Source organism: Gorilla gorilla, chromosome 17 (assembly GCF_029281585.2).
Source record: "Gorilla gorilla gorilla isolate KB3781 chromosome 17, NHGRI_mGorGor1-v2.1_pri, whole genome shotgun sequence".
Lineage (NCBI taxonomy): Eukaryota > Metazoa > Chordata > Mammalia > Primates > Hominidae > Gorilla > Gorilla gorilla.
Window position 1 is genome coordinate 46,715,706 of NC_073241.2, and position 27,873 is coordinate 46,743,578.

The window sequence follows — 27,873 nt, forward strand, 5'->3', positions numbered from 1 at the left end:
TACAGGTGTGAACCACTGCGCCAAGATTCTTAATATATTTTAATCAAATAAGCATAACTCTAATACCTAAATTTGAAAGAACACAAGAAAAATAATTATAGAATAACATGCTTACAAAAATACATGTAAAAATTCTTACCAAATTTGAGAATTAATCAAAGTGTATATATATTTTTAAAAATGATATACCTTTACTGATCTTTTTGTGATTCCTCAGCATGATGATTGGGTCTTCACACCAAAGTTTAAGATGTGCCTCCCTCACATCTTATTATCATGTCAGCATATTTCCTGTCTGAAGTGAGAAAAATGAAATTAAAATAATATACTATTACCAAGTAGTGTATGTCACAGAAATCCAAAGTTATTTTAGCCTTTGGGGGGAAAAATATGGTATCAGATAGATAGTAAAAAGTATTGCATTTGGTAAAAATCAGAAGCCATTCCAAGTATCAACATGATAAAAAGCATTTATAAGAAACCAAACTAAAGGCCGGGTGTAGTGGCTCACACCTGTAATCCCAGTACTTTGGGAGGCTGAAGTGGGTGGATCACTTGAGATCAGGAGTTTGAGACCAGCCTAGCCAGCATGGCAAAATCCCGTCTCTACTAAAAATACAAAAATTAGCCAGGCATGATGGCACATGCCTGTAGTCCCAGCTACTCGGGAGGCTAAGGCAGGAGAATAACTTGAACCTGGGGGGTGGAGGTTGCTTAGTGAGCTTAGATTGCGCCACTGCACTCCAGCCTGGGCAACAGAGTGAGACTCTGTCTCAGAAACAAACAAACAAACAAATAAATAAAAGAAACCAAACTAAACTTCTGCTTAAAGACGAAATGCTAGAGATATTCCAGAGTCAGAAGTCAAGTAAGGATGAATATTTTCTTAGGCTTATTCAGTGTTGTTTGCCTTTACTGGCCAAGACACAAAGCAAGAAATGAACTGTAAATATTTCAAAACAAAGCAAAATTGCTTTTATTCGTAGATAATATACAAGTCCACCTTTAAAATGCTAGCGGAAACCGGGAGGCTGAGGCGGGAGAATCGCTTGAATCCCGGAGGGGTAGGTTGCGGTGAGCCGAGATCGCGCCATTGCACTCCAGCCTGGGCAACAAGAGCAAAACTCCGTCTCAAAAGAAAAAAAAAAACAAAAACCTAGAAGAAACCACTGAAAATCCATTAGAATTCAGCAACGTGAAAGAATATAATATAAATACAGAGGAATCAAGAACTTATCTATATATTATCAATAAACAAAATATAAAGGTACAAAAATAACCCATTCACAATAGTAACAAAAACTATAAAACAACACAATTGAGCTTCAGAAATAATATGTAACTCCTATTTGAAAACAATATAAAAATTTACCTTACATAAAATATAAGACCTCCAGGCGGCCGGGAACATTGGCTCACGCCTGTAATCCCAGCACTTTGGGAGGCCGAGGCAGGCGGATCACAAGGTCAAGAGATCCAGACCATCCTGGCCAACATGATGAAACCCAGTCTCTACTAAAAAATACAAAAATTAGTTGGGCGTGGTGGTGCGCGCCTGTAGTCCCTGCGTCTCGGGAGGCTGAGGCAGGAGAATCGCTTGAACCCCCGAGGCGGAGGTTGCAGTGAGCCGAGACTGCGCCACTGCACTCCAGCCTGGCGACAGAGCAAGACTCTGTCAAAAAAAAAAAAAAAGAAAGAAAGAAAGAAAAAAGAAAAGAAAAGAAAAAGAGCCGGGCGTGGTTGAGCGCACCTGTAGTCGCAGCTACTCGGGAGACTGAGGCAGGGAGAATAGCTTGAACCCGGGAGGCGGAGGTTGCAGTGAGCCGAAATCACGCCACTGCACTCCAGCCTGGGCGACAGAGTGAGAGTCCCAAGACTCCGTCTGAAAATGAATAAATAAGTAAATAACCTCCATGCATGGTCATGCACACCTGTATCTCAACTACTCAGGGGGCTGAGGCAGGAGGATCACATGAGCCCAGGAGTCTTGGGCTGTAGTGCACTATAGTGATGGGGTGTCCACAGTAAGTTCAGCATCAGTATGGTGACCTGCCAGGGGCGACTCTGTGAATAGCCACTGTACTGTAGCCTGGGCAACATAGCAAGATCTCGTCCAGCAAATAAATAAATAAAATATAATACTGTAATAAATGGAAAATTATTTAATATTCCTACACAGGAATACTACATAGTAAAAAGACAACAATTTCCTGAAAATTAATACAAATATTTAAAGAAATTCCAATAAAAATTCCAATATGATTTTTATCACTTGGTGGAGGCTAACAGGACGAGCTTGACAATTTGATGTTGAAGTTTACTTAGAAGTTAACACTCCAAAATAACCTAGAGATTTTTGTTTTGTTTTGTTCTGTTTTCAAATTACCTTTTTTTTTTTTTTTTTTGAGACACTGTCTTGCTCTGTCACTCAGGCTGGAGTGCAGTGGCATGATCATGGCTCACTGCAGCCTCCACCTCTCAGGCTCAAGCAATCCTCCTTCAGCCTCCTGAGTAGCTGGGAGTACAGGCGCATGCCACTATGCCCAGCTATTTTTTTTCTTATTTTTTGTAGAGACAGGGTCTTGCTATGTTGCCCAGGCTGGTCTTTAACTCCTGGGCTCAAGCGATCCTCTCACCTCGGCCTCCCAAAGTGCTAGGATTACAGGCATGAGCCACCTCACCTAGCCTAATTATACTTTTTGAAAAAAGAACTACAGGAGGAGACTTGCCATAGAAAATATCAAGACTGATTATAAAATTATATTAGGAAAGGCCAGACATGCAACCAGCACTTTGAGAGGCTGAGGCGGGCAGATCAGCTGAGGTTGGGAGTTCGAGACCAGCCTGGCCAATGTAGCGAAACCCCGTCTCTACTAAAAATACAAAAATTAGCCAGGCATGGTGGCACACACCTATAATGCCAGCTACTTGGGAGGCTGAGGCAGGAGAATCACTTGAACCCGGGAGGTGGAGGTTGCACTGAGCCGAGATCGTACCACTGCACTCTAACCTGGGCAACAGAGTGAAACTCCATCTCAAAAAAAAAAAAGAATTATATTTAGGAAAAAGGAGAGGGAAGGTCAATAAGCCCAGCAGATCAATAGGCCAGAAACAGTTCTTTATATTTATGTCACTTAATGACAGGGATACACCTGGGAAAATGTGTTATTAGGTGATTTCGTCATTGTGTGAACATCATAGAAGGTACTTACACAAACCTAGGAGGTAGAGCATACTACCCACTTAGGCTATGTAATACGGCCCATTGCTCCTAGGCTATAAACCTGTACAGCATATGACTATGCAGAACACTGTAGGCCATTATAACATAATGGTAAGTATTTGTGTATCTAACCATAGAAAAGGTACAGTAAAAATACAATACAAAAGATACAGAATGGTACTTCTGCACAGGACAGTTCCATTATAATCTTATGATCACTATTGTATATGTGCTCTATTGTTAACAGAAATGTCACTGTGTGTGTCATGATTGTATATGGGAATGCCTATATGAGAATGTATGGGAAAATATATGTGAGTAAAGTTTGGTATCAGATAAAGCTGGCATCTCAAATAAAAAAGGCGAATTAGTTAATAAATGGAGCCCGATCCATTCATAACCCAAGGGAGGTAGTACAGGAGGGTAATATTAGATCTCTAGATATGCGTCTTTGACAGAAACATTTCAGGATGGTGGATTTAAGAATTATATATGAAAAAAAGATAACATGAAAGCATAAAAGAAAATACAAGAAGACTTTTAAAAATATGCTCAGAGAAAAAGCCTTTCCAAACCATAAAAGCTGGATGTGACTACCTAAGATTCTCTCCAATGAAGGGCAAAGTTTAAAAGACACATGATAAACTGAGAGAAAACATTTGCAGTATATGTAACAGAGAAAGAGTTTCGGTTCATAAAATATAAAGAGATCCTATGATTAAGAAAATAAAAAACAGCCTAATTACGGAGGAGACTAGTGAAGGATATGAACAGACAACTTACAGATAGAAACATAAGAAGTCAATAAATATTTTTGGCCAGGTGCGGTGGCTCACGCCTGTAATCTCAGCAATTTGAGAGGCCGAGGCGCTCAAATCACGAGGTCAGGAGTTCGAGACCAGCCTGACCAACATGGTGAAATCCCATCTCTACTAAAAATACAAAAATTAGCTGGGCATGGTGGCACGCATCTGTAATCTCAGCTACTCGGGAGGCTGAGGCAGGAGAATTGATTGAACCCGGGAAGTGGAGGTTGCAGGAGCTGAGATTGCACCACTGCACTCTAGCCTGGGGGACAGAGTGAGACTCTGTCTCAAAAATAAAATAAAATAAAATAAAATAAAATAATCATTTAGGCCAGGCGTGGTGGCTCATGCCTGTAATCCCAGCACTTTGGGAGGCCGAGGCGGGCGGATCACAAGGTCAGGAGATCGAGACCATCCTGGCTAACACAGTGAAACCCCGTCTCTACTAAAAATATAAAAAATTAGCCAGGCGTGGTGGTGGGCACCTGTAGTCCCAGACACTTGGGAGGCTGAGGCAGGAGAATGGTGTGAACCTGGGAGGCGGAGCTTGCGGTGAGCCGAGATCGTGCCACTGCACTCCAGCCTGGGTAACAAAGTGAGACTCCATCTCAAAAACAAACAAACAAACAAAAATTTAAATATATATATTTAGACATATATATAAAGATAGACAAATATACATCAAATAATTGACAATAATTCTTGGGAGACTTTCTCTTTCTACATTATATATTTCTGTATTTTAATTTTACATAACTTACATTGAATTGTCTTTATATTTAGAGACAACATTTCTTAAACACATAGTAGGAAAAAGGAATAAACCTAATAATTCTAAAATTTTCTTCAAATTTGGGTTGGGGCTAATCTGTTGCATAGGTTATTAATTCTATATGGTATATTTTCTATATAGCTGTAATATACACATAGCTATTTAGAAACTATGCAGTGATATTCAAAGTCAATTCTTTATTTAAGGGGAGAAAAATGAAGACGCTCTATAGTTTATCTTAATAAGGTTAATATCTAAATCTCCCAATGTCAACAATTATAATTACAATATATAAATTTTCCTCTTTATTTTGTATGTTGTTATCTTCAAATTCAAAACTTCCAGGCCGGGCGTGGTGGCTCACGCCTGTAATCTCAAAACTTTGGGAGGCCCAGGCGGGCAGAACACTTGAGATCAGGAGTTTGAGACCAGACTGGCCAACTTGGCAAAAACCTGTCTCCACTAAAAATACAAAAATTAGCCGGACATGGTGGCACACACCTGTAATCTCAGCTATTTGGGAGGCTGAGGCAGGAGAATCCCTTGAACCCAGGAGGCGGAGGTTGTAATGAGCTGAGATCACACCACAGCACTCCAGCCCGGGTGACAGAAGGAAACTCTATTAGAAAAAAAAAACTTCCAAGAACACATTTCCATGTAGATTCCCTTCTAATATAGTATTTACAGTAAGATACTTAAGTCTAAGTACAGACTTGCAAATCTGTGGAGGAATCATAAACATTTATCAGCTACCTTGAGAGTGGATAAAATTGCATTTTACTAACAGCAACAGAGTCAAAGAGCGTGCAGTGAAGGTAGTGTACACAAATATTGAACGAGGAGGTTATAAATTACAAAACATGCCAGTAATATTAGAGATTTTTCTGATAAAATGTGATGTTTGTTTTTCAAGCAAGATGACTGAAATGGAGCAACTCTATTTATTTGATGATTTCTCCAGGTGGATGATGCTGAAGAACCTGACAAAACAGGGGAGAATAAAGCACCCAGTAAGTTCCAGTCCGTGGGAGTGCAAGTAGAAGAAGAGAAGTGGTAAGTCCACATGCACGCATCCTCTTTTGTCTTGATGTTGTGAAGTAAGGTAAAAGCATTTTTCCCTGTGATAAGTCTACAAAATTCAATGATATTTTCCTCTAAGTTTTGGGAGTATTTAAAGGGTGAAGTTGAATCAATATTAGTTGATTCTCTCCTGTACTTTAATACTAGAGACCACTCCATTTGAGTTTTGTTTGAATAGTACTGTAAGCATATTACATACATATAAATGCTGTGTGCAGTACTCTTGGGTTGCCAAACTATACCTCTGAAAACAAAAAAAATAAGAAACCTTCCCATTTGAGACTGTGAACTTTTTATGAGAAGAGAACTTACCTTATTTCTATTTCTATTCCCAACACTTAATAGTGTCTGGTGTTTAGTGTGTGCTCAATGAATGATGAATGAATGAATGAAAAAGAAGATATTCCCTGTCATTATCCTGAATCACCAGTCCTTCAGATTACTCTTTACCTACTTTAGAGCCTTAGTATCTATAAATGGGAAATGTAGGATTTCATAAAATTACAGAATTTGGGGTCAATAATTTCATTTTGTAAATGAGAATCTGATGGAGAGAGGCATGTGAATTTCTCAAACTGGGAGTTTCTTGGTGGGTAGAACCATGTTTTATTGCTAGTAGTACCCCCCAGCTTCCAGCATTGTGATTTGCACATACTAAATATACAGCAAATGTTGGCTGAATAAAGTAAAACTGGAGTTATGGTAAGAGAAACTACTCTAAATTATAAATCAGTGTATCATCTCAACTTTGCTACTAACTTTCAGTGTGTTAATTAGGAAGAATCATTTGAATGTCACCTATCCATCCTTCCATTATACATCCATTCAATAAAATCTATGGAATGCCTCCTATAATCAAGGCTACATGTAATGTAAACTGAAAATCTGAAAAGGAGGAATTTATCAGTTTATGGAAATGGTCCTGTTTTAGAACCTCTCACTATTGATTGACACTATACTTTTAAGAGGTGTGTATATATATCATATACATATAGTTAATATATATTTATTAATAAATTCTATGTGTGTATATGTAATATATATATATAGTGTGTGTGTGTGTATAATATGGCAAAAACCTCAATTACTTTTGCACCAACCTAATATAATTATGCAATGCTGGAAGCCCAGAAAACTGGTACGATCATTCTGGAAACAAATATGACAAAAGTTAGCAATAGTTACACATCTATCCGTACCAATTGACCCAAAAATCACACACTTGGGGCTTGAATTAAATTACTCAATGAAAGGTAAACAACTGTGAAACATTATCATTGTAAAAGAAAAACACTAATTATCAAATAACCAATAATAGCATGCTTTTGTAATTTATAGCACCTCACCAAGGTAAACTATTATACAGCTATTAAATATCATTTATTTAAAAAGGTGGAGAAACATGGGGAAATTCTCATGATACAAAGTTAGGTGAAAAACTTTAATATGTAATATCCATGCATAGTGTTCATGCAGATGGACAAGGACTGAAATGTAATACGTACAAATGGTAGGTTTAGGAGTGACTTTTTTCTTCTACTCTGAAAAGTTTTAGTAATCATTTTTTTTGTTTGTTTTTTGTGTGTGTTTTTTTTGAGACGGAGTCTCACTCTGTCGCCCAGGCTGGGGTGCAGTGGTGCAATCTCGGCTCACTGCAACCTCCGCCTCCTGGGTTCAAGCGATTCTCCTGACTCAGCCTCCCGAGTGGCTGGGACTACAGGCACGCACCATCACGCCCAGCTAATTTTTGTATTTTTAGGAGAGACGGGGTTTCACCATGTTGGCCAGGATGGTTTCAATCATCTTGACCTTGTGATCCACCCGCCTTGGCTTCCCAAAGGGCTGGGATTACAGGCGTGAGCCACCGCGCTCGGCCGGTAATCATTGCTTTAATGTCCTAGGCATATGTTTCTTTATTAAGTGTTTTAGAAAAATTTTTGAAAGTATACATTTAGTAGACATTAAAGAAAATATATTCCTGGACATGGGCAATGGCTCACGCCTGTAATCCCAGCAGTCTGGGAGGCCGAGGCGGGTGGATCACCTGAGGTAAGGAGTTCAAGACCAGCCTGACCAACATAGTGAAACCCGTCTCTATTAAAAAATTACAAAAATTAGCTGTGCTTGGTGCTGGGTTCCTGTAATCCCAGGAACTCGGGAGGCTGAGGCAGGACAATCGCTTTAACCCAGGAGGCAGAGATTGCAGTGAGCCGAGATGACACCATTGCACTCCAGCCTGGGTGGCAGAGCAGACTCTGTCTTAAAAAGAAAAAGAAAATATATTCCTCCATCTCCCACCAGCCCAGCTTGGTGCCTTTTCTCAATGATGTAGTGGTTGACAGCACAGACTCTTGAGCCAGAACACCAAATCCTGGCTGTGCCCCTTACTAACTGAGGGGCCATAAGCAAATTACTACCCATCTTTGTGCCTTAGTTTCCTTATATGTAAAAAGGGGGTTACAAGCAGTTTCCACTATAAGCTAAAAGGAACTCGGAAGTCACCACTCCATCTTAGCAAGTAAAAATCTCAACAAACTAAAAAATCAACATCTCTTTGTATATCTCTTAGGGAAGGGAGGTCACAGGGCACACTGCTTCTCCCAAAATTGGAAAAACAGACAGATACAGAGACTTATAACTTACTGGAGTAGAAACACAAGTAGAAATCTCTGCAGGAACCAGCACAGGGTAAGAAAACGTAAGCAGTAACTGAAGAATTGTTGGAGGCTCAGTATTGACAACTCTGAGAGTTAAAAGCTCCAAGGAAACCCAGTCATAGGGAGAGCTCACACTTTTGTGAGTTTTACCTCCAGGAACTCTACCAGGTCCTCAAAGTGAATATCAGAGAAAAAAAATCTCCTTGTGCTTCCAGAAAGGGGAAGGAAAAAATAACTACTTTGAAATATGCCAGCACTTTCTCTTCTTATTCACAAGGCCTGCACGCAGCAGAAACTATTTTACCAGAACCTTTTGCTGGCTGAGGTTTTATCAGAGCCTAGAACCTACCTGGGGGAAGGAAAACACTCAGCTCTAGTTTCCTCTAGCCTTCCACATGGGGGAAGGGACATACCCAACCTCAGCCCCCTTCAGGCATCTTATCCCGCGTAAGAGAAAAAAATAAAAACAACTGAGAAACACTGATGAAGTTCACAGTCCAGGAGCACAGGCTCACCAAAAGGCTGAGACTAATCATAGAACTGTAGAGCACTTTTCCCTCACACACACCTTACCAGTACATTACTAAATGCCAATTTACCACAGTTCCTTTCACCCAGTACATCATGCCCACTTTTCAAAAAATTACGAGGCATACTAAAAGATAAAAAACACAGTTTGAAGAGATGGAACAAGCATCAGAACCAGAGTCAAATATGGCAGGAATGTTGGAATTACCAGGCCAAGATTTTTTTTTAATTGTGATTAATATGCTAAGGGCTCTAATGAAAGAAGCAGAACATGTAGAGAGATGGAGAATGAAAAAGAGTTCTAAGGGAGATTTAAAAAGAAATGCTGGAGATAAAAAACACTCTAATAGAAACAAAGAATATCTTTGATGGGCTCACTAGTAAACTGGACACTAATGTCTAAGCTTGAGGATATAACAATAGAAACTTCCAAAACTGAAAAGCAAAGAGAAAGAAGACTGATAAAAAGCCAGATCAGCTGGGCACGGTGGCTCATGCCTGTAATCCCAGCACTTTGGGAGGCCAAGGTGGGCGGATCACCGGAGCTCAGGAGTTCAAGACCAGCCTGGCCAACATGGAGAAACCCCATCTCTACTAAAAATAAAAAATCAGCCGGGTGTGGTGGTGCATGCCTGTAATCCCAGCTACTTGGGAGGATGAGGTAGGAGAATTGCTTGAACTCAGGAGGCGGAGGTTGTGGTGAGCTGAGATCGTGCCACTGCACTCCAGCCTGGGCAACAAGAGCGAAATTCCGTCTCAAAAAAAAAAAAAAAAAAAACCCAAAGAAAAGCCATAACAGATTATCTGAGAACAGTGAGACAGCTACAACAGGTGTAACTTTACATGAGAGAGGAATACAAGGAGAGGATGGAGAAAGGAACAGAAGCAATATTAGAAGCAATAATAACAGAATTCCCCCAAATTAATGTCAGACACCTCAGATTCAGGAAGCTCAGAGAATACCAAGCAAGATAAATGCCAGAACAAACAAACACAAACCAAAAAACGACACCTAAGCATATCATATTCAAACTTCAGAAAAATAAGACTTTAAAAATCTTGAAAAAAGTGAGAGGGAAAGAACATCTTACCTATAGAGGAGCAAAGATAAGAACTAGGCCAGGTGCAGTGGCTCATATCTGTAATCCCAGAATTTTGGGAGGCTGAGGTGGGTGGATCACTTCAGCCCAGGAGTTCAAGACCAACCTGGGCAACATGGCAAAATCCCATCTCTACAAAAAATACAAAAAGTTATCTGGCTGTGGTGCATGCCTGTGGTCCCAGTTACTCAGTAGGCTGAGGTGGAAAGATTGCTCGAGCTTGGGAACTGGAGGTTATAGCGAGGTGAGATCACACCACTGCATTCCAGCCTCAGCAACAGAGAGAGACCCTGTCTCAAAAATAAACAAACAGAACAAACAAACAAAAAAGATAAAAGATAAGAGTTATATCTGGCCAGGCACAGTGGCTCATTCCTGTAATCCCAACACTTTTGGAGACAGAGCGAGACTTAGTCTCAAAAAAAAAAAAAAAAAAAAAAAATTAACCAGGCCTGGTGGCGCGTGCCTGTAATCCCAGCTACTTGGGAGGCTGAGGCAGGAGAATCACTTGAACCCAGGAGGTGGAAGCTGCAGTGAGCCGAGATCACGCCACTGCACTCCAGCCTGGGTGACAGAGTGAGACTCCATCTAAAAAAAAAAAAAAAAAAAAAAAAGGGGGAGAGAAGAGGGCTTGTGCAGGGAAATTCCTATTTTTAAAGCCATCAGATCTCATGAGACCCACTCGTTATCATGAGAACAGCATGGGAAAGACCCACCCCCATGATTCAGTCACCTCCTGCCAGGTTCCTCCCACAACAGGTGGGAATTGGGGAGTTACAATTCAAGATGAGATTTGACTGGGGACACACAAAACTGTATCAGTTGCCCAGGATGGACTTGAACTCCTGGCCCTAAGCAATCCTTCCACCACAGCCACTTGAGTAACTGTGACCACACAGATATAATTATTATTATTATTATTTTTTTGAGACGGAGTTTTTGCTCTTGTTGCCCAGGCTGGAGTGCAATGGCATGATTTCGGCTCACTACAACCTCTGCCTCCTGGGTTCAAGCAATTCTCCTGCCTCAGTCTCCTGAGTAGCTGGGATTACATGTGCCCACCACCACGCCTTGCTAATTTTTGTATTTTTAGTAGGGACAGGGTTTCACCATGTTGGCCAGGCTGGTCTCAAACTCCTGACCTTGTGATCTTCCCGCCTCGGCCTCCCAAAGTGCTGGGATTACAGACGTGAGCCACAGTGCCCGGTTATGCTCTTCTCCTGTCTGCCACCATGTGATGTGTGCTTTTCACCTTATGCCATGATTGTGGGGCCTCCCCAGCCACATGGAACTGTAAGTCCTATAAACCTCTTTCTTTTGTAAATTGCCCAGTATCAGGTATGTCTTTATCAGCAGCGTTAAAACGGACTAATACAGCAACATAGCGAGGCTTAGTCACTATAAAAACACTCAAAAATGAAAAAAATTGAAAGAAGTATATCCAACTTCTCGGAAACCATGCAAGAACAGAGTGAAATATTTAAAGTATTAGGAGAATAAAAAACCAAAAACACCCATCTAGAATTTTGTACCCTGTGAAATTATCCATAAAAGTGAAAGAAAAATAAAGACTATTTCAGATAAACAAAAATTGAGGGAATTTGTTGCCAGCAGACGTTCAAGAAATGTTAAGAAGTTCTTCTGAGAGAAGGAAAATGACATAGGTCAGAAACTAAAATAAAAACTTTCATTTTTCTCTTTTTTTTTTTTTTTTTTTTTTGGAGATGGAGTCTTGCTCTGTCGCCCAGGAAGGAGTATAGTGGCAGGATCTTGGCTCACTGCAACCTCCACCTCCCAGGTTCAAGTGATACTCCTGCCTCAGCCTCCTGAGTAGTTAGGATTACAGGTACCTGCCACATCTGGCTAATTGCTAATTTTTTTGGTTTTTTTTTTTTTTAGTAGAGACGGTGTTTCACCATGTTGAACAGGCTGGTCTCGATCTCCTAATCTCTGGTGATCCGCCCACCTCAGCCTCCCAAAGTGCTGAAATTATAGGCGTGGGCCAGTGTGCCCAGCTCATTTTTCTCATTCGTAATTGATCTAACAGATAAGTTTGTTCAAAATAGCGATAGCAAAAATGTATTTAAATACATGTACATTTATTTATTTATGTATAAGTGAAATGAATGGCAGCAATGATACAAGGAATAAGTGGTAGGAGTTGGAAATATTTAATTATTACAAAGTACTTGCAAAACCTGTGAAGTGTCATAGTGTTATATGAAAGTGGATTGGATTCGTGGTAAATACATAATGCAAACTCTAGGGTAACCACTAAAAAGAGGTAAAAGAGAAGTAAAATTGGTATGCTAAGAAAGAAAAGAAAATTCAGTCACATAAATGCTCAATGGAAAATTATTAACAGCAGAAAAAATGTGAAATACAAAAATAAGAAGAAAGAGCAAAGGCAAAAAAATAGAAAGTAGTAACAAATATGGTAGATGTTAATCCGACTAGATAAATAATCAACTTAACCCTTTTCCCATTTAGAAAAAAATGTGCAGCTTGCTGCCAGCGCTCATTTAATTTTACATAAACATGCTTTTTTTTTTTTTTTGAGACTGAGTCTTGCTCTGTCACCCAGGCTGGAGTGCAGTGGCACAATATTGGCTCACTGCAACCTCTGCCTCCCGGGTTCAAGCAATTCTCCTGCATCAGCCTCCTGAGTAGCTGGGATTACAGGCACGCGCCACCACACCTGGCTAATTTTTTTTTTTTTTTTTTTTGAGACGGAGTCTCGCTCTGTCACCCAGACTGGAGTGCAGTGGCGTGATCTCAGCTCACTGCAACCTCCACCTCCCGGGTTCAAGTGATTCTCCTGCCTCAGCCTACCGAGTAGCTGGGATTACAGGCACACACCACCACACCCAGCTAATTTTTGTAATTTTAGTAGAGACGGGGTTTCACTGTGCTGGCCAGGATGGTCTTGATCTCCTGACCTCGTGATCCGGTCATCTCACCCTCCCAAAGTGCTGGGACTACAGGCGTGAGCCACTGCGCCTGGCCCATTTTTCTCATTCTTAACTGATCTAACAGATAAGTTTGTTCAAAATACTAATAGCAAAAATGTATTTAAATATATGTACATTTACTTACTCATGTATAAATGAAATGAATGGCAGCAATGATACAAGGAACAAGTGGTAGGAATTGGAAATTATTAATTATTACAAAGTACTCGCAAAACCTGTGAAGTGTCATAGTGTTAGATGAAAGTGGATTGGGGCCCGGAGCAGTGGCTCATGCCTGTAATCCCAGCACTTTGGGAGGCCGAGGCAGGTGGATCACGAGGTCAGGAGTTCAAGACCAGCCTAGACAATATGGTGAAACCCCGTCTCTATTAAAAATACAAAAATTAGCTGGGCCTGGTGGCACTTGCCTATAGTCCCAGCTACTCGGGAGGCTGAGGGAGAAGAATCACTTGAACCCAGGAGGCAGAGGTTGCAGTGAGCTGAGATCATGCCACTGCACCCCAGCCTGGGCGACAGAGCGAGACTCCATAAAAAAAAAAAAAAAAAAAGTGGATTGGATTCGTGGTAAATGCATAATGCAAACACTAGGGCTCTAGGGTAACCACTAAAAAGAGGTAAAAGAAAAATAAAATTAGTATGCTAAGAAAGGAGAGAAAATTCAATCATATAAATGCTCAATAGAAAACTATTAAAAGCAGAAAAAATGTGAAAGACAAAAATAAGAAGAAAGAACAAAGGTGAAAAAATAGAAAATAATAACAAATATGGTAGATGTTAATCCAACTAGATAATCAGTTTAACCCTTTTCCCATTTAGAAAAAATGTGCAGCTTGCTGTCAGCGCTCATTTAATTTTACATAAACACACTCCTTAAGGCTGAAGCAAATATGACTGATTTTCAATGTGAAAATAAAATCTAAAAACTGTTCTTCGAGTTATTTCTAAACAGAACTAACATCAGAATCATCTGAATCATCAGAATCATCTATTTCAGAAAAATTGGATTCATCAAATGAATCTTGGCCACAACTCTTTGAGGACAATGTTAACATCACATGTAGGAATGCTACGTTTTCTAGGATTTGCCATTTTCAGCAATGGCAAATTACTATATTTTCTAAATGGAAATACCATTGCTAAGACCAGAATGCTATAAATAGGATGATGTCTTTGTTTCCAAAGTCAATATACTAGAGCAATGTGAAAATAATAATAAAACAAAATATTTTGTGGCAAAGTTATCTTGGGTTAAAGGCTGTAGCTGCAGGTGCCACCAGCAAGTATTCTCAGGGCAAGTAGGAACAGGATTAAACATTAGTATTTTACATATATCATTAAAAGACAGAGACTGTCAGAGTGGATAAGAAAACAAGACTTAACTATATGTTGTCTACAAGAAACCCACTTTAAATATAAAGACAGATATAGACTGTCTTTATATTTGGACAAAGAGAAAATGTCTAGCACTAATAAAAAGAAAGTGGGAGTAGAAATATTAATCTCAGACAGAGCAGACTTCAGAGCAAAGAAAATTATCAGGGATAAAGATGATGATAAAGGGGTCAATTCTCAAAGAAGACATAAAAATCTTTAACATGTATGCATCTACCAACAGAGTTTCAAAATACATGAATTCTAGCTGGGCCCGGTGGCTAATACCTGTAATCCTAGCACTTTGGGAGGCCAAGGTGGGCGGATCACTTGAGGTCAGGAATTCGAGACCAGCCTGGCCAACATGGTGAAACCCCATCTCTACTAAAAATACAAAAAATAGCTGGGTGTTGTAGCACGTGCCTGTAGTTGCAGCTACTTGGGAGGCTGAGGCAGGAGAGTCACTTGAATCCAGGAGGTGGATGTTGCAGTGAGCCAAGAGCACTTCAGCCTGGGTGACAGAGTGAGACTCAGTCTCAAAACAAACAAACAAACAAACAAAAACTACAAAATACATGAGTTCTTGAACTGATAGAACTGCAAGGAGAAAAAGATGTATCTACTATTATAATTGGAGACTTCAACAATTCTCTATCAGAAATGGACAGATCAAGAAGGCAGAACATCAGTAAGGACGCAGTTGAATGCAACAACACTATTGAACAGCTAAATATAGTTAACATCTATAAACTACTTCATCCAACAACAACAGATTACACATTCTTCTCAAGCTCATACGGAACATTCACCTAGATAGGGCAGAACATATTCTGGGTCATAAAACAGATCTTAACCTTTTTTTTTTTTTTTTTTTTGAGACGAAGTCTTGCTCTTGTCCCCCAGGCTGGAGTGCAATGGTGTGATCTTGGCTCACTGCAACCTCTGCCTCCTGGGTTCAAGCAACTCTTTTGCCTCAGCCTCCCGAGTAGCTGTGATTACAGGCACCTGCCACCACGCCTGGCTGATTTTTGTATTTTCAGTAGAGACGTGGTTTCACCACCTTGGCCAGGCTGGTCATGAACAAATTTTTAAAATTATAAATCATATCATATCTGCTCTCAGGCCACAGTAGAATTAAACTAGAAATCAACAACAGAAGGAGAGCTGGAAATTCCCAAAATACTGAGATTTAACAGCACACTTCTAAATTACAAATGAGTCAAATAAATCTCAAGAAACTAAATATTTTGAAATAAAAGGAAATACAACCTTTTTTTTCTTTTGAGACGAAATCTCACTCTGTCACCCAGGCTGGAGTGCAGTGGTGTGATCTCGGCTCACTGCAACCTCCGCCTCCCAAGTTCAAGCGATTCTCCTGCCTCAGTCTCCTGAGTAGCTGGGACTACAAGGGCACGCCACCACACCCACCTAATTTTTATATTTTTTTAGTAGAGACGGAGTTTCACCATATTGGCCAGGCTGGTGTCAAACTCCTGACCTTGTGATCCACCCGCCTCAGCCTCCCAAATTGCTGGGATTACAGGCGTGAGCCACCGCACCCGGCAGAAATACAACTTATTAAAATTTATGGAATGCGGCAAAAGCAGTGGTTAGAGGGACAGTTATAGCATTGATTGCATGTATTAGAAAAGAAGAACAATTTAACATCAATTATTTAAGCTTCCACCATAGGACACTAGAAAAAGAAGAGCAAATTAAATCCAAAATAAACACAAGAAAAGAAATAAATAAAATTAGAACAGAAATCGTGAAATTGAAAATAGTAATCAATAGAGAAAAATCAACAAAACCAAAACCTGACTCTGAAAAAATTAATAAAATGATAAGCCTTTAACGAGGCTAACTAAGAGAGAAGACACAAATTACTCTTATAATATCAGACATGAGCAATCCATATGCCTTGGCCTCCCAACGTGTTGGGATTAGAGGCATGAACCACCTTGCCTAATCAACAGTTTCTTACAAAACTAAATATATTCTTTACCTACAAGTCAGCAATTTTGTTTCTTGGAATTTATCCAAATGAATTGAAAACTTATGTTCACTCAAAATCCTGCACGTGGTTATTTATAACACCTGTATTTCTAATTACCCAAACTTGGAACCAACCAAGTTGTCCTTTAGTAGGTCAATGGATAAATAAACTGTGGTACATACAGATAATAGAATATTATTCAGCACTAAAAGTAATAAGCTATTGAGCCACAAAAAGACATGGGAAAAACGTCAACGTATTATTACTAAGTGAAACAAGCCAATCTGAAAAATCTATATACTGTATGATTCCAACAATGTGACACCCTGGAAAAGGCAACGAGACAGTAAAAAGATGAGTAGTTGCCAGGGGTTGGGAGGAAGGAGGTATGAATAGGCTGAGGATGTCTAGGGCAGTGAAACGATTCTGAAAGTATAATGCAGTGGTGGATACGAGAATGTGCAACACCAAGAGTAACCCTACTGTAAACCATGGACTTTGGGTGATAATGGCAGCCCGTGTAGGTGGCTGAACTGCACCAAAAGTGCCACTCTAGTGTGAAATGTGGATATTAGTTGAGGCTGCGTGTGTGTTGGGGGAAGGGGTGTATGGGAGTTCTCTACTTTGTGCTCAATTTTGCTGTGAGCCTAAAACTGTTCTAAAAAAACAAAGTTTATTAATTTTAAAAAGGGGTTGGAGGAAAGTGGATTATAGCATTAACCTTTGTGTGTTGTCCTGGGGTGTTTTGTTTAATACACGTAAAACTTTTAGAGCATTACCTGATATATACAATGCTCTGCATGTTTCCTAGTCTATTAAGCACTCAAATAGAATATCTCTAAAGAAAGAAGTTTCAAGATAATAATTATGCTGCCTTTTCTTCAAAAAAAAGGGGGAGAAAGTCGTCTCCTTTACTTTACTTCAAACATTTCTCCTGCAATCAGCCAGTCTATCTTTCCAGGTTTTTAAATTTATTTGTTTGTTTATTTATTTATTTATTTATTTATTTATTTTTTGAGACGGAGTTTCGCTCCTGTTGCCCAGGCTAGAGTGCAATGGTGTGATCTTGGCTCACTGCAACCTCCGCCTCCTGGGTTCAAGCGATTCTCCTGCCTCAGCCTCCTAAGTAGCTAGGATTATAGGCACACGCCACTACACCCGGCTAATTTTGTATTTTTAGTAGAGATGGGGTTTCACCATGTTGGTCAGGCTGGTCTCGAACTCCTGACTTCAGATGATCCGCCCGCCTCGGCCTCCCAAAGTGCTGGGATTACAGACGTGAGCCACTGCCCCCGGCCTCAAATTTCATTTCCACAATAATGCTAAATATTGCATTGTTTGGTCATACCTAGTAGCAACCTAAAAAACTTTATACGAGCCATTTTTATCATTTTTTTTAAAGTTGAACTTTATTTGAATTATTGAAGTTTGTAGAATGGTCAGTTCCTCAGTAAACTGAGTAAAATATTTAAAACTCATCCCCAAAACGGTTGGCAGGCCAATTTTAGTACTTAGCTTTCCAAAACATACCCTTCTTCAAAGGTCACTTTATAGTTAACCACTGTAAAGTAAATAAGCATTGAAATTGATGTTAATGATTGTTTTCAACCTCTCCAAAAGAAATCCATTGTCAAACAGGAAGAAGGGATTACCAATACCTTCTGTCTCTAACTTAATTCTTTTATGATTTTGCTGGTTGTAATTCATTTAGATAGGATCTTAAAAAGCAATATCGGGCAGATGGGATTACTTAGTGACAGCTGAGGGATTTTTTTTTTTTTTTAATTATCTGGTGATAAAGGTGAGGCTGTTGTTTTCACACTGAATGGCCAGTTAACAACTTATCTCTTCCTTTTTCAAATAAACAGACTGATAAAAGACAGCAACCTAACAAAAAGTGAGAAAAAGAAAGAAAATTGAGCTGAGAAAGAGATAGTGCAAAGAAATGATTAAAAGACCTTGTAAGAGGCCAAGGGACTCATTTCCTTTTGAATCAATTACAATTTAGGAACAAAAACTAACCCAGCAAGGCCCACCTAACTGATTGATCTATTAAGGAGTAGACTTGTAAATTTAGTGTGGTTTTCAGTGTTCCAAATCAAAACAAAAAGAAGTAAGTTAAAAACTCATTAGTAAAAACTAAAATGCACCAGGTAGCCCTATCTGCTTCAATAACAGGAGTTGAAATGGAGCATCACAAATATCCGTTACATTTGCAGGCCACCATGACATTCTCAAAATGCCATGGATCGCAAATGCACATTGTCCATTCTCTGGGGCTGCCTCGCGGTGGGGACCGTGGACAGAGGAATGCTGTCTAAAGATCACTAGTTTAAAAGCCGCGGCAGCAGGAAGCCAGGGATAATGAATGCGTATGTCGTTTTGAAAGGAGACTGCTCCTCTCAAGCCAGTGCAGAAACCCATCATCTTCATCAAACATTAGCTGTTTTCCCCCAATTCCTGTTTCACAGGTCAGCTAGTGGTACCGCTCTATAGGACACACATAGCATGTGTTTGCTGATATGCAGGACTGATCCTAAGTAAAGCAGGCAAATCTTGGCAACATCTCCCCAAGGGGCACTCACCTCCGCCAGTGCCCCCATGCAGAAGTCTCCAGCATCATGTCCCAATTGTCTCTCATCCTTTTGATGGTCCCCAGGAATTTGTATGAGGTCCTTTTGTCTTTCAGGCTGATAATTAGCAAATCTAGTAAGCCAATCCTTTCTGTTGACTTAGGTGAAAAAGCTAAGAGGTTCCCAGGAATCTCCCATTTCCTTTCAAATAACAATTCTATTTTAACAGTGGCTTCAAACTAGACTTTCTTACATTAGCCCATTAGTGACTCTAAGACTCCAGCAGTGGACACAAAGAGGAAGAATATTACTGTTTTCATTACAAAAGTAGTATGTAAATTTACTTGGAAGAAAACATATCTTAACATATTAACAGTTTTTAACTTTGATAGGCTTTGGAGTAATTTTTTAAAAAACTATGTGTGGGCCGGGCGTGGTGGCTCACGCTTGTAATCCCAGCACATTGGGGGACTGAGGTGGGTGGATCACCTGAGGTCAAGAGTTTGAGACCAGCCTGGCCAACATGGTGAAACCCTGTCTCTACTAAAAGTACAAAAATTAGCCAGGCATGATGGCGCACATCTGTAATCCCAGCTACTCGGGAGGCTGAGGCAGGAGAATTGCTTGAACCCGGAAGACGGAGGTTGCAGTGAACTGAGATCACGTGATTGCACTCCATCCTGGGTGACAGAGTGAGACTCTGTCTCAAACAAACAAACAAAAAACAAAAAAACTATGTGTGTATGTATCTTCTTTTTACGTATTATCTACCTTTTCCACAGTAATTACATATTATTGAACAACGCAATTAATGATAAGAAAAACAAAGTAGTATTTACATTGTAAAAATGTATAAATTATAGAAATAAAATAAAGTCCCCCATAATCCTATCCATTAACCATGAACAAATAAATAAGTATATTTTTACCCACACTTTTTCCACGAACATTTAAAAAGTTGGTGGAATAATCCTATGTATAGTCTTACAACATCTTTAAAATCAACAAACATTATTTAAAAAGTTTTCTTTTTACTATTGAAAATTCATAGCAAACACCTCTTTTAATGAATGCACAATACTCAAATTCATAGGAGGACCATAATTTCTGCCCCTTTCTCCTTCTGCCGGATTATCAACATTACTTTTAGATGATTTCTGTTTAAAGATGGTGAAAAAAAAAGGATACACATGTATCTTGGAGGCCTTCTGAAACTAAATGACAATAAAAGGAATTTTTGTTTGTTTTGGCATTAACTCCCAAGGAGGAAGAGAACAAGAGAGAAAAAAAACCCAGCAAAATTTAGCAAGCTGGAAAGCAGATATGGAAGTGACAACCGATTTGGCAGACCAGAGAAAGCTGAATCGAAAGCCAGTAGTGCAGGAATCCAAGATGTAATCCCATTTAAATTTAAGAACCCACAAAATCCATGTGGATGGGTGGCATTGGGCGCTCTGAAAGCGGGGATGAAGATGGAGCTAAAAAGTCCTTGAATCTGCGGAGCCAAGTGACAGTCCTTCCCTACGCTGACAGAGACTGAGGGTGTCTCTTCTTCAGAGGCTAAAACTAAGGGTCTCTGGCCTGGAGGAGACCAGCATAGTTGAGAGCAGGGGACTATACTGAAAATAGGAGGATTAAGTGAAGATATACAAACAGTGTTGAGGCACACTGCCCTGAACCTTCCTAGGCTCGCTCAGCCCCCAGGGTCCCGACAGCAAGGCACAGAACCCTCTACATGGCAGTGTGGCAGAGTCCATTGTGGAGGGCTGACCCTTCTGAGCCCAAAGACCAGAAGATGCTGACATCAGGGATTTTGCAAGATGAAAGCCCAGCCAGATCATCCTACAGTGAGGATTAGAGAGGATAAGCTCTTCCCAAAAGCATAGACTTCTAAGCTGGGTTTAGTGTGCTTCTCAAGAATGAGAAGACAAGGATCAGCAAACTCAGGGAGATAAGACAAGAGCCAAAAAACTAGAAACAAAAATTGTTCAGGAACATTCAGAAAATTAAAAAGTTATTTTTGAGAGAAAAGAGAGGAAAGGTGAGTAAAGAAGCATCCATGAGGGATGTGGAAGTTGTCAAGGTCTTCCTCAAAGAATCTTCTGATCCACCTGGGAGAGATGAGGGAAGGGGCAGAGGTGAAAAGTGCTCCTGCTAGGAGTGGTAGCTCATGCCTAATCCTAGATCTTTAGGAGGCCAAGGCAGGAGGATTGCTTGGGCTCAGGAGTTCAAGACCAGTCTAGGCAACATAGTGAGACCCTCTATCTACAAAAAATAAAAAGAAAGAAAAAAAAATTTTAAAAATAAATTAGCCAAGTGTGATGGCGGATGCCTGTAGTCCCAGCTACTTGGGAGGCTGAGGTGGGAGGTTCCCTTGAGCCTAGGAAGCAGAGGTTGCAGTGAGCTGAGATTGTGCCACTGCACTCCAGCCTGGGTGTCAGAGTGAGACCCTGTCTCAAAAGAAAGAAAAAAAGGAAGGAAAGAAGGAAGGAAGAAAGGAAGGAAGGGAGGGAGGGAGGGAGGGAGGGAGGGAGGGGAGGGAAAAGAAAGAAGGAAAGAGAGAAAGAGAGAGAAAGAAAGAAAGAAAGGAAAAAAGAAAGAAAGAAGAAAAGCACTCAGAAATAATAGTGGAACTGTGGCTGGGCGTGGTGGCACACACCTGTAATCCCAGCACTTTGGGAAGCCTAGGAGGGCAGATCACCTGAGGTCAGAAGTTCAAGACCAGCCTGGCCAACATGGTGAAACCCTGTCTCTACTAAAAATACAAAAATTAGCTGTTCATGATGGTGGGCACCTGTAATCCCAGCTACTCAGGAGCCTGAGGCAGGGGAATCGTGGAACCTGGGAGGTGGAGGTTGCAGTGAGGCGAGATCGCCACTGCATTCCAGCCTGGGTGTCAGAGCAAGACTTCGTTCGTTTACAAAAAAAAAAAAAAAAAAAAAGAAAGAAAAAAAGAAATAGTAGCAGAACTGAAAAACTCAAAAGGACTTGGAAGATAAATTTCAGAAAAAAAGCATTTTATATATATATATATATATATATATATATATAATATTAGTCTGTTTGGGCTGCCATAACAAAATACAACAAACTGATGTCTTAAACAACAGAAATTTATTTTCTCCCAGTTTGGAGGCTAGAGGCATAAGTCTGGTTCTGGTGGGCTGGATGTGGTGGCTCACGCCTGTAATCCCAGCACTTTGGGAGGCCTAGGTGGTGGATCACCTGAGGTCAGGAGTTTGAGACCAGCCTGGCCAACATGGTGAAACCCTGTCTCTACTAAAAATACAAAAATTAGCCAGGCGTGGTCGTGGGCCCCTGTAATCCTAGCTACTCGGAAGACTGAGGCAGTAGAATCACTTGAGCCCAGGAGGCAGAAGTTGTAGTGAGCTGAGATTGAGCCACTGCACTCCAGCCTGGGTGACAGAGTGAGACTCTGTCTCACAAAAAAAAAAAAAAAAAAAAAGGGTCTGGTTCTGGATCAAGATGTCAGCAGTGTTGATTTCTCATGTGGTCTCTCTCCCTGGCTTGCAAATGGCCATCTTCTCCCTGTCTTCATGTCATCTTTCCTCTGTGTGTGTCTGTGTCCTAATCTCCTGTTTTTGTAAAGACACCAGTCATACTGGATTAGAGCCCACCCTTGGGGCCTCAATCACCTGTTTAAAGGCCCTATGGCCAGGTGCAGTGGTTCACACCTGTAATCCCAACTCTTAGGGCGGCTGAGGCAGGAGGATTGCTTGAGTCCAGGAGTTCCAGACCAGCCTAAGCAAAATAGCCAGACCCTGTCTCTTAAAAAATAAAAAAAATTAGCTGGGCGTGGTGGCATGCGCCTGTAGTCCCAGCTACTCGGGAGGCTGAGGTAGGAGGATGGCTTGAGCTCAGGAAGTTGAGGCTGCAGTGAGCCATGATTGTGCCACTGCACTGCAGCCTAGGTGACACAGTGATACCCTGTCTCAAATAAAAATACAAATTAAAAATAAAGGCTCTGGCCGGGCGTGGTGGCTCACGCCTGTAACTCCAGCACTTTGGGGGGCTGAGGCAGGTGGATCACGAGGTCAGGAGTTCGAGACCAGCCTGGCCAACCTGGTGAAACCCTGTCTGTACTAAAAATACAAAAATTAGCCGGGCATGGTGGCATGCACCTGTAGTCTCAGCTACTTGGGAGGATGAGGCAGGAAAATCGCTTGAGCCCAGAAGGTGGAGGTTGTGGTGAGCCAAGATTGTGCCACTGCACTCCAGCCTGGGCAACAGAGTGAGACTCCATCTTAAAAATAAGTAAATAAATAATAAATTAATAAATTAATTAAATAAAGGTCCTATCTCCAAATACAGTCACATACTAAGGTACTAGGTGTTAGGACTTCAACATACGAATTTGGGGAAGGGGCCCACAATTTGGCCTGTAACACATATTCAGTTGTGAATGATATTTCCTGGTCATAATAATATAGTCATAAAAAACAAGTTCTGAATATAGTTATCCAAATTAATAATACAGCTGTATCAGAGGAATGGAAAAATACAGGGACAGACCGGAAGTGCATGTATGTGTGTGTGTAAGAAAGAGAGGCCAGGGGCGGTGGCTCACGCCTATGATCCCAGCACTTTGGGAGGCTGAGGCGGGTGGATCACGAGGTCAGGAGTTCGAGATCAGCCTGCCCAACACGCTGAAACCCTGTCTCTACTAAAAATACAAAAATTAGCTGGGTGTGGTGACACGTGCCTGTAATCCCAGCTACTCAGGAGGCTGAGGCAGGAGAATCCCTTGAACCCGGGAGGCGGAGGTTGCAGTGAGCCGAGATTGCGCCACTGCACTCCAGCCTGGGCAACAGAGTGAGACTCCTTTTCAAAAAAAAAAAAAAGAGAGAGAGAGAGTGAGGAATAGGAGTGTTGGAAAGGTGAGAGAAATCTAAATCTTCAGCATTCCTAAGGACAAACACTAAAAAATGTTTAAAGATTTATTTTTGTTATTTAGAAATAGTGTTTAAAAGTGGCTGCCTCTGAAGTAGAAAATTGCTCTATAATTGGGCCAGGCATTTCTATTTTTCATAACCAGCCTTTTAGAACCATTTGATATTTTAAAACTGTGCATATATAACTGTGATAAAATTTCCTGAAATGAAATAATCCAGACATTTAAAAAATATTCTTTTTTTTCTGAGATGGAGTGTCGCCCTGTCGCCCAGGCTGGAGTGTGCAGTGGCACAATCTCGGCTCACTGCAACCTCCCCTTCCCAGGTTCAAGCAATTCCCCTGCCTCAGTCTCCCGAGTAGCTGGGATTACAGGCATGCGCCAGCATGCCCAGCTAATTTTTGTATTTTTAGTAAAGATGGGGTTTCGCCATGTTTGCCAGGCTAGTCTCAAACCTCTGGGCTCAAGCAATCCACCTGTCTCCACCTCCAAAAGTGCTGGAATTACAGGCCAGAACCACTGCACCTGGCCTAGTGCAATGTTGAGTAGAAGTCATGAATATGTACATCCTTGCCTTGTTACTGATCTTAGGTGAAAATATGTAGTTTTTCACCTTTAAGTATGATGTGCAGTGGCGCGATCCGAGGTGTACCACCACACCCAGCTAATTTTTGTATTTTTTTGTAGAAACAGGGTTTCACCATGTTGCACAGGCTGAGCTTGAACTCCTGAGCTAAAAGCAATCCACACCCCCCTCAGTCTCCCAGAGTACTGGATTATAGGCATGAGCCACTGTGCCCGGCTAGCTTCAGGTTTTTTTTCTTTTTTTCTTTTTATAGATGCTTTTTTATTTACTTGAGGAAGTTCCTTTCTTTTCCTAGTTTGTTGAGAGTTATGATCAGGAACAGATGTTGGATTTTGTCAAATGCTTTTTTGACATCTATTGAGATGTTAAAAATTTTTTCATTTTTAGACTGTTAATATGATGAATTGAATTGTTGATTTTTTTTTTAGAAAAATTATACTAAGATACATATAACACAAAATTTACCATTTAAGCCATTTTAAGGTATACAATTCAGTGGCATTAACTACATTTACAACATTGTACAACCATCATCACGACTTAGTTCCAAAACATTTTGATCATCACCAACAGAAATCTCATACCCATTAGTAGTCACTGCATTCCTTTCTCCTCCCAGTCTCTGTAACTACTAATGGGTTTGCTGTCTCTATGGACTTGCCTCTTCTAGATATTTCTTATAAATTGAATCATACAATATGTGGCCTTTTGTGTGTAGCCTCCTTCATTTAGTGTGATGTTTTTGAGGTTCATCCATGTTGTAGCATGTGTTAGTACTTAATTCCTTTTTATGAGTGAATAATATCCAATTGCCTAGATATACCACATTTTGTTTATTCATTCATCTGTTTATGGATATTTGGGTTTTTAAAAATCTTTCATCTATTTATCCATCATGAATAGAGCTGCTATGAACATTCATGTACAAGTCTTTGAACATCTGTTTTAAATTCTTTTTCATATATACCTAAGAATAGAATTACTAGTTAATATAGGAATTCGTTCCACAGTGGCTGCACCATTTTACCATCCCCACCAACAATGTATGAGGGTTCCAGTTTCTCCACAATCTGGCCAACACTTACTTTCCTCTTTAAATTTTTTTCCCTTATGGCCATCCTAGTGGGTATGAAGTGGCACGTCATTGTGGTGTGGATCCATATATCTGTAATGATTAATAATGTTGATTGTCTTTTCATGTCTCTATTGGCCATTTTTATCTCTTTGGAGAAATGTCTTGTCATGTCCTGTGCCTATTTTTTAATTGGGTTATTTAATTGGGTTGTTTGTCTTTTTGTTGTTGAGTGTTTTAAGAGTTCTTTATACATTCTGGACACTAGATCCTTATCAATATATGATTTGGAGACATTTTCTCCCATTCTTTTTTTTTTTTGAGATGGAGTCTCGCTCTATCGCCCAGGCTGGAGTGCAGTGGCGTGATCTCGGCTTGCTGCAGGCTCCGCCCCCCGGGGTTCAAACCAGTCTCTTGCCTCAGCCTCCCGAGTAGCTGGGACTACCGGCGCCCGCCACCTCGCCTGGCTAATTTTTTGTATTTTTAGTAGAGACGGGGTTTCACCCTGTTAGCCAGGATGGTCTTGATCTCCTGACCTCGTGATCCACCTGCCACGGCCTCCCAAAGTGCTGGGATTACAGGCGTGAGCCACAGTGCCCGGCTCTCATTTCTGATATTGGTAATATGTGTCCTTTTTTTTTTTAATCTGTCTGCTAAAAGATTATCAATTTTATTAGCTTTTGAAAAGAACCAGCTTTTTATTTCTTTATTCTTCTGTATAGTTTTTCTGTTTACTCCTTCACTGATTTCTGCTTTTATCTTATAATTTCCTTTATTCTGTTTACCTTGAGCTGCATTCGCTCTTCTATTTTTAGTTTAAGGTGGAAGCTGAGCATTGATTTGAAACCTTAATTCTTTTTGACTAATGGTGTCTACTGCTTTAACTACATCCTACAAATTTTGATACATTGTTTTTTCTTTTTCATTCGGTTTAAAATACTTTCTATTTTCCTTTTTGATTTTTTTTTTTCTTTAACCCATGGGCTACTTAGAAGTGTGTTACCTAGTCTCCAAAAATTTGAGGATTTTCCAAATATTTTTTAGCTATTGATTTCTATTTAATTCCACTGTGGTCAGACAACATACTTTTTCTTGAACCCTTGAAAATTTATTGAAACTTGTTTTTTGGGCCAAAATATAGTCTATCTTGTTAAATGCTCTGTGTGTACTAGGAAAAAAAATGTGTACTTTGCTTTTTTTTTTTTTTTTTTTTTTGAGACAAGGTTTGGCACTGTCACCAAGGCTGGAGTGCAGTGGCTGTATCTCGGCTCACTGCAACCTCTTCCTCCCTGGTCTCAAGGGATCCTCCCACCTCAGTCTCCGGTGTAGCTGGGACTACAGGTGCATGCCACCATGCTCGACTAATTTTTGTAGCGAAGGCGTTTCACCATGTTGCCTAGACTGGTCTCAAACTCCTGGGCTCAGACAACCTGCTTGCCTCAGCTTCCCAATTGCTGAGGTTACAGGCGTGAGCCACCAAGCCTGGCCTGTTTTTTAGTGGAGTGCTCTATAAATGCCAATAAGGTCAGTATAGCTGCTGAATTCTTCTATATTCTCTAATTTTCTGTCTAGATGTTTTTTAATCTATTATCGAGAAAGTATTGTTGAAATATCTGACTGTAATTGTGGATTTGTCTATTTCTTCTAGTAGTTCTATCAGTGCTTGCTTTATGTATTTTGAAATTCTTTTATTAAACTCATAAATGTTTAGGAATATTATGGTCTTTTGATGAATTGATCTCTTTATCATTAGAAAACATCCTGTTTCCTACCTGGTAATATTTTTGGATCTCAAACCTACCTAGTCTGATATTAAGACAACCAATCCAGCTTTCTTTTCATTAGTATTACCATGTATCTTTTTTCATCCTTTTACTTTAAACTATTTACATCTCTATTTTTATTTATTTTATTTTAGTTTAGTTTTTGTATTTTTAGTAGAGACAGAGTTTCACCATGTTGGCCAGGCTGGTCTTGAACTCCTGGCCTCAAGTGATCTGCCCACCTCAGCCTCCCAAAGTGCTGAGATTATAGGTATAAGCCACAGCTCCCGGCCTATTTATTTCTCTATTTTTAAAGTAGGTTTTTCATAGGCAATATATAGTTGGTTTCGCTTTTTATTTCAATCTTACAACCTCTTCCTTTAAATTGGAGTGATTAGACCATTTACATTTAATGTGACTGACTGTTGATATGTTTGGGTTTAAGTATGCCATATTGTATTT

The 27,873-nt window shown here is 40.2% G+C and overlaps 1 protein-coding gene and 1 non-coding gene across 25 annotated transcripts in view; both read left to right on the plus strand.

Moving 5' to 3' along the window:
* DLGAP1 (DLG associated protein 1) overlaps positions 1–27,873 on the plus strand; it is a 968,998-nt gene that overhangs the window by 891,864 nt on the left and 49,261 nt on the right. For all 24 annotated transcript variants that reach the window (XM_019014108.4, XM_019014109.4, XM_055368502.2 and 21 more), the window contains one exon: positions 5,763–5,854. In XM_019014108.4, the coding sequence (XP_018869653.1) occupies positions 5,763–5,854 (92 nt within the window). The remainder of the gene's footprint in view (positions 1–5,762; positions 5,855–27,873) is intronic.
* On the plus strand, positions 198–301 carry LOC115931496 (small nucleolar RNA U13). The gene has a single exon (XR_004067978.1). It is a non-coding gene; the product is annotated as a small nucleolar RNA U13 (small nucleolar RNA).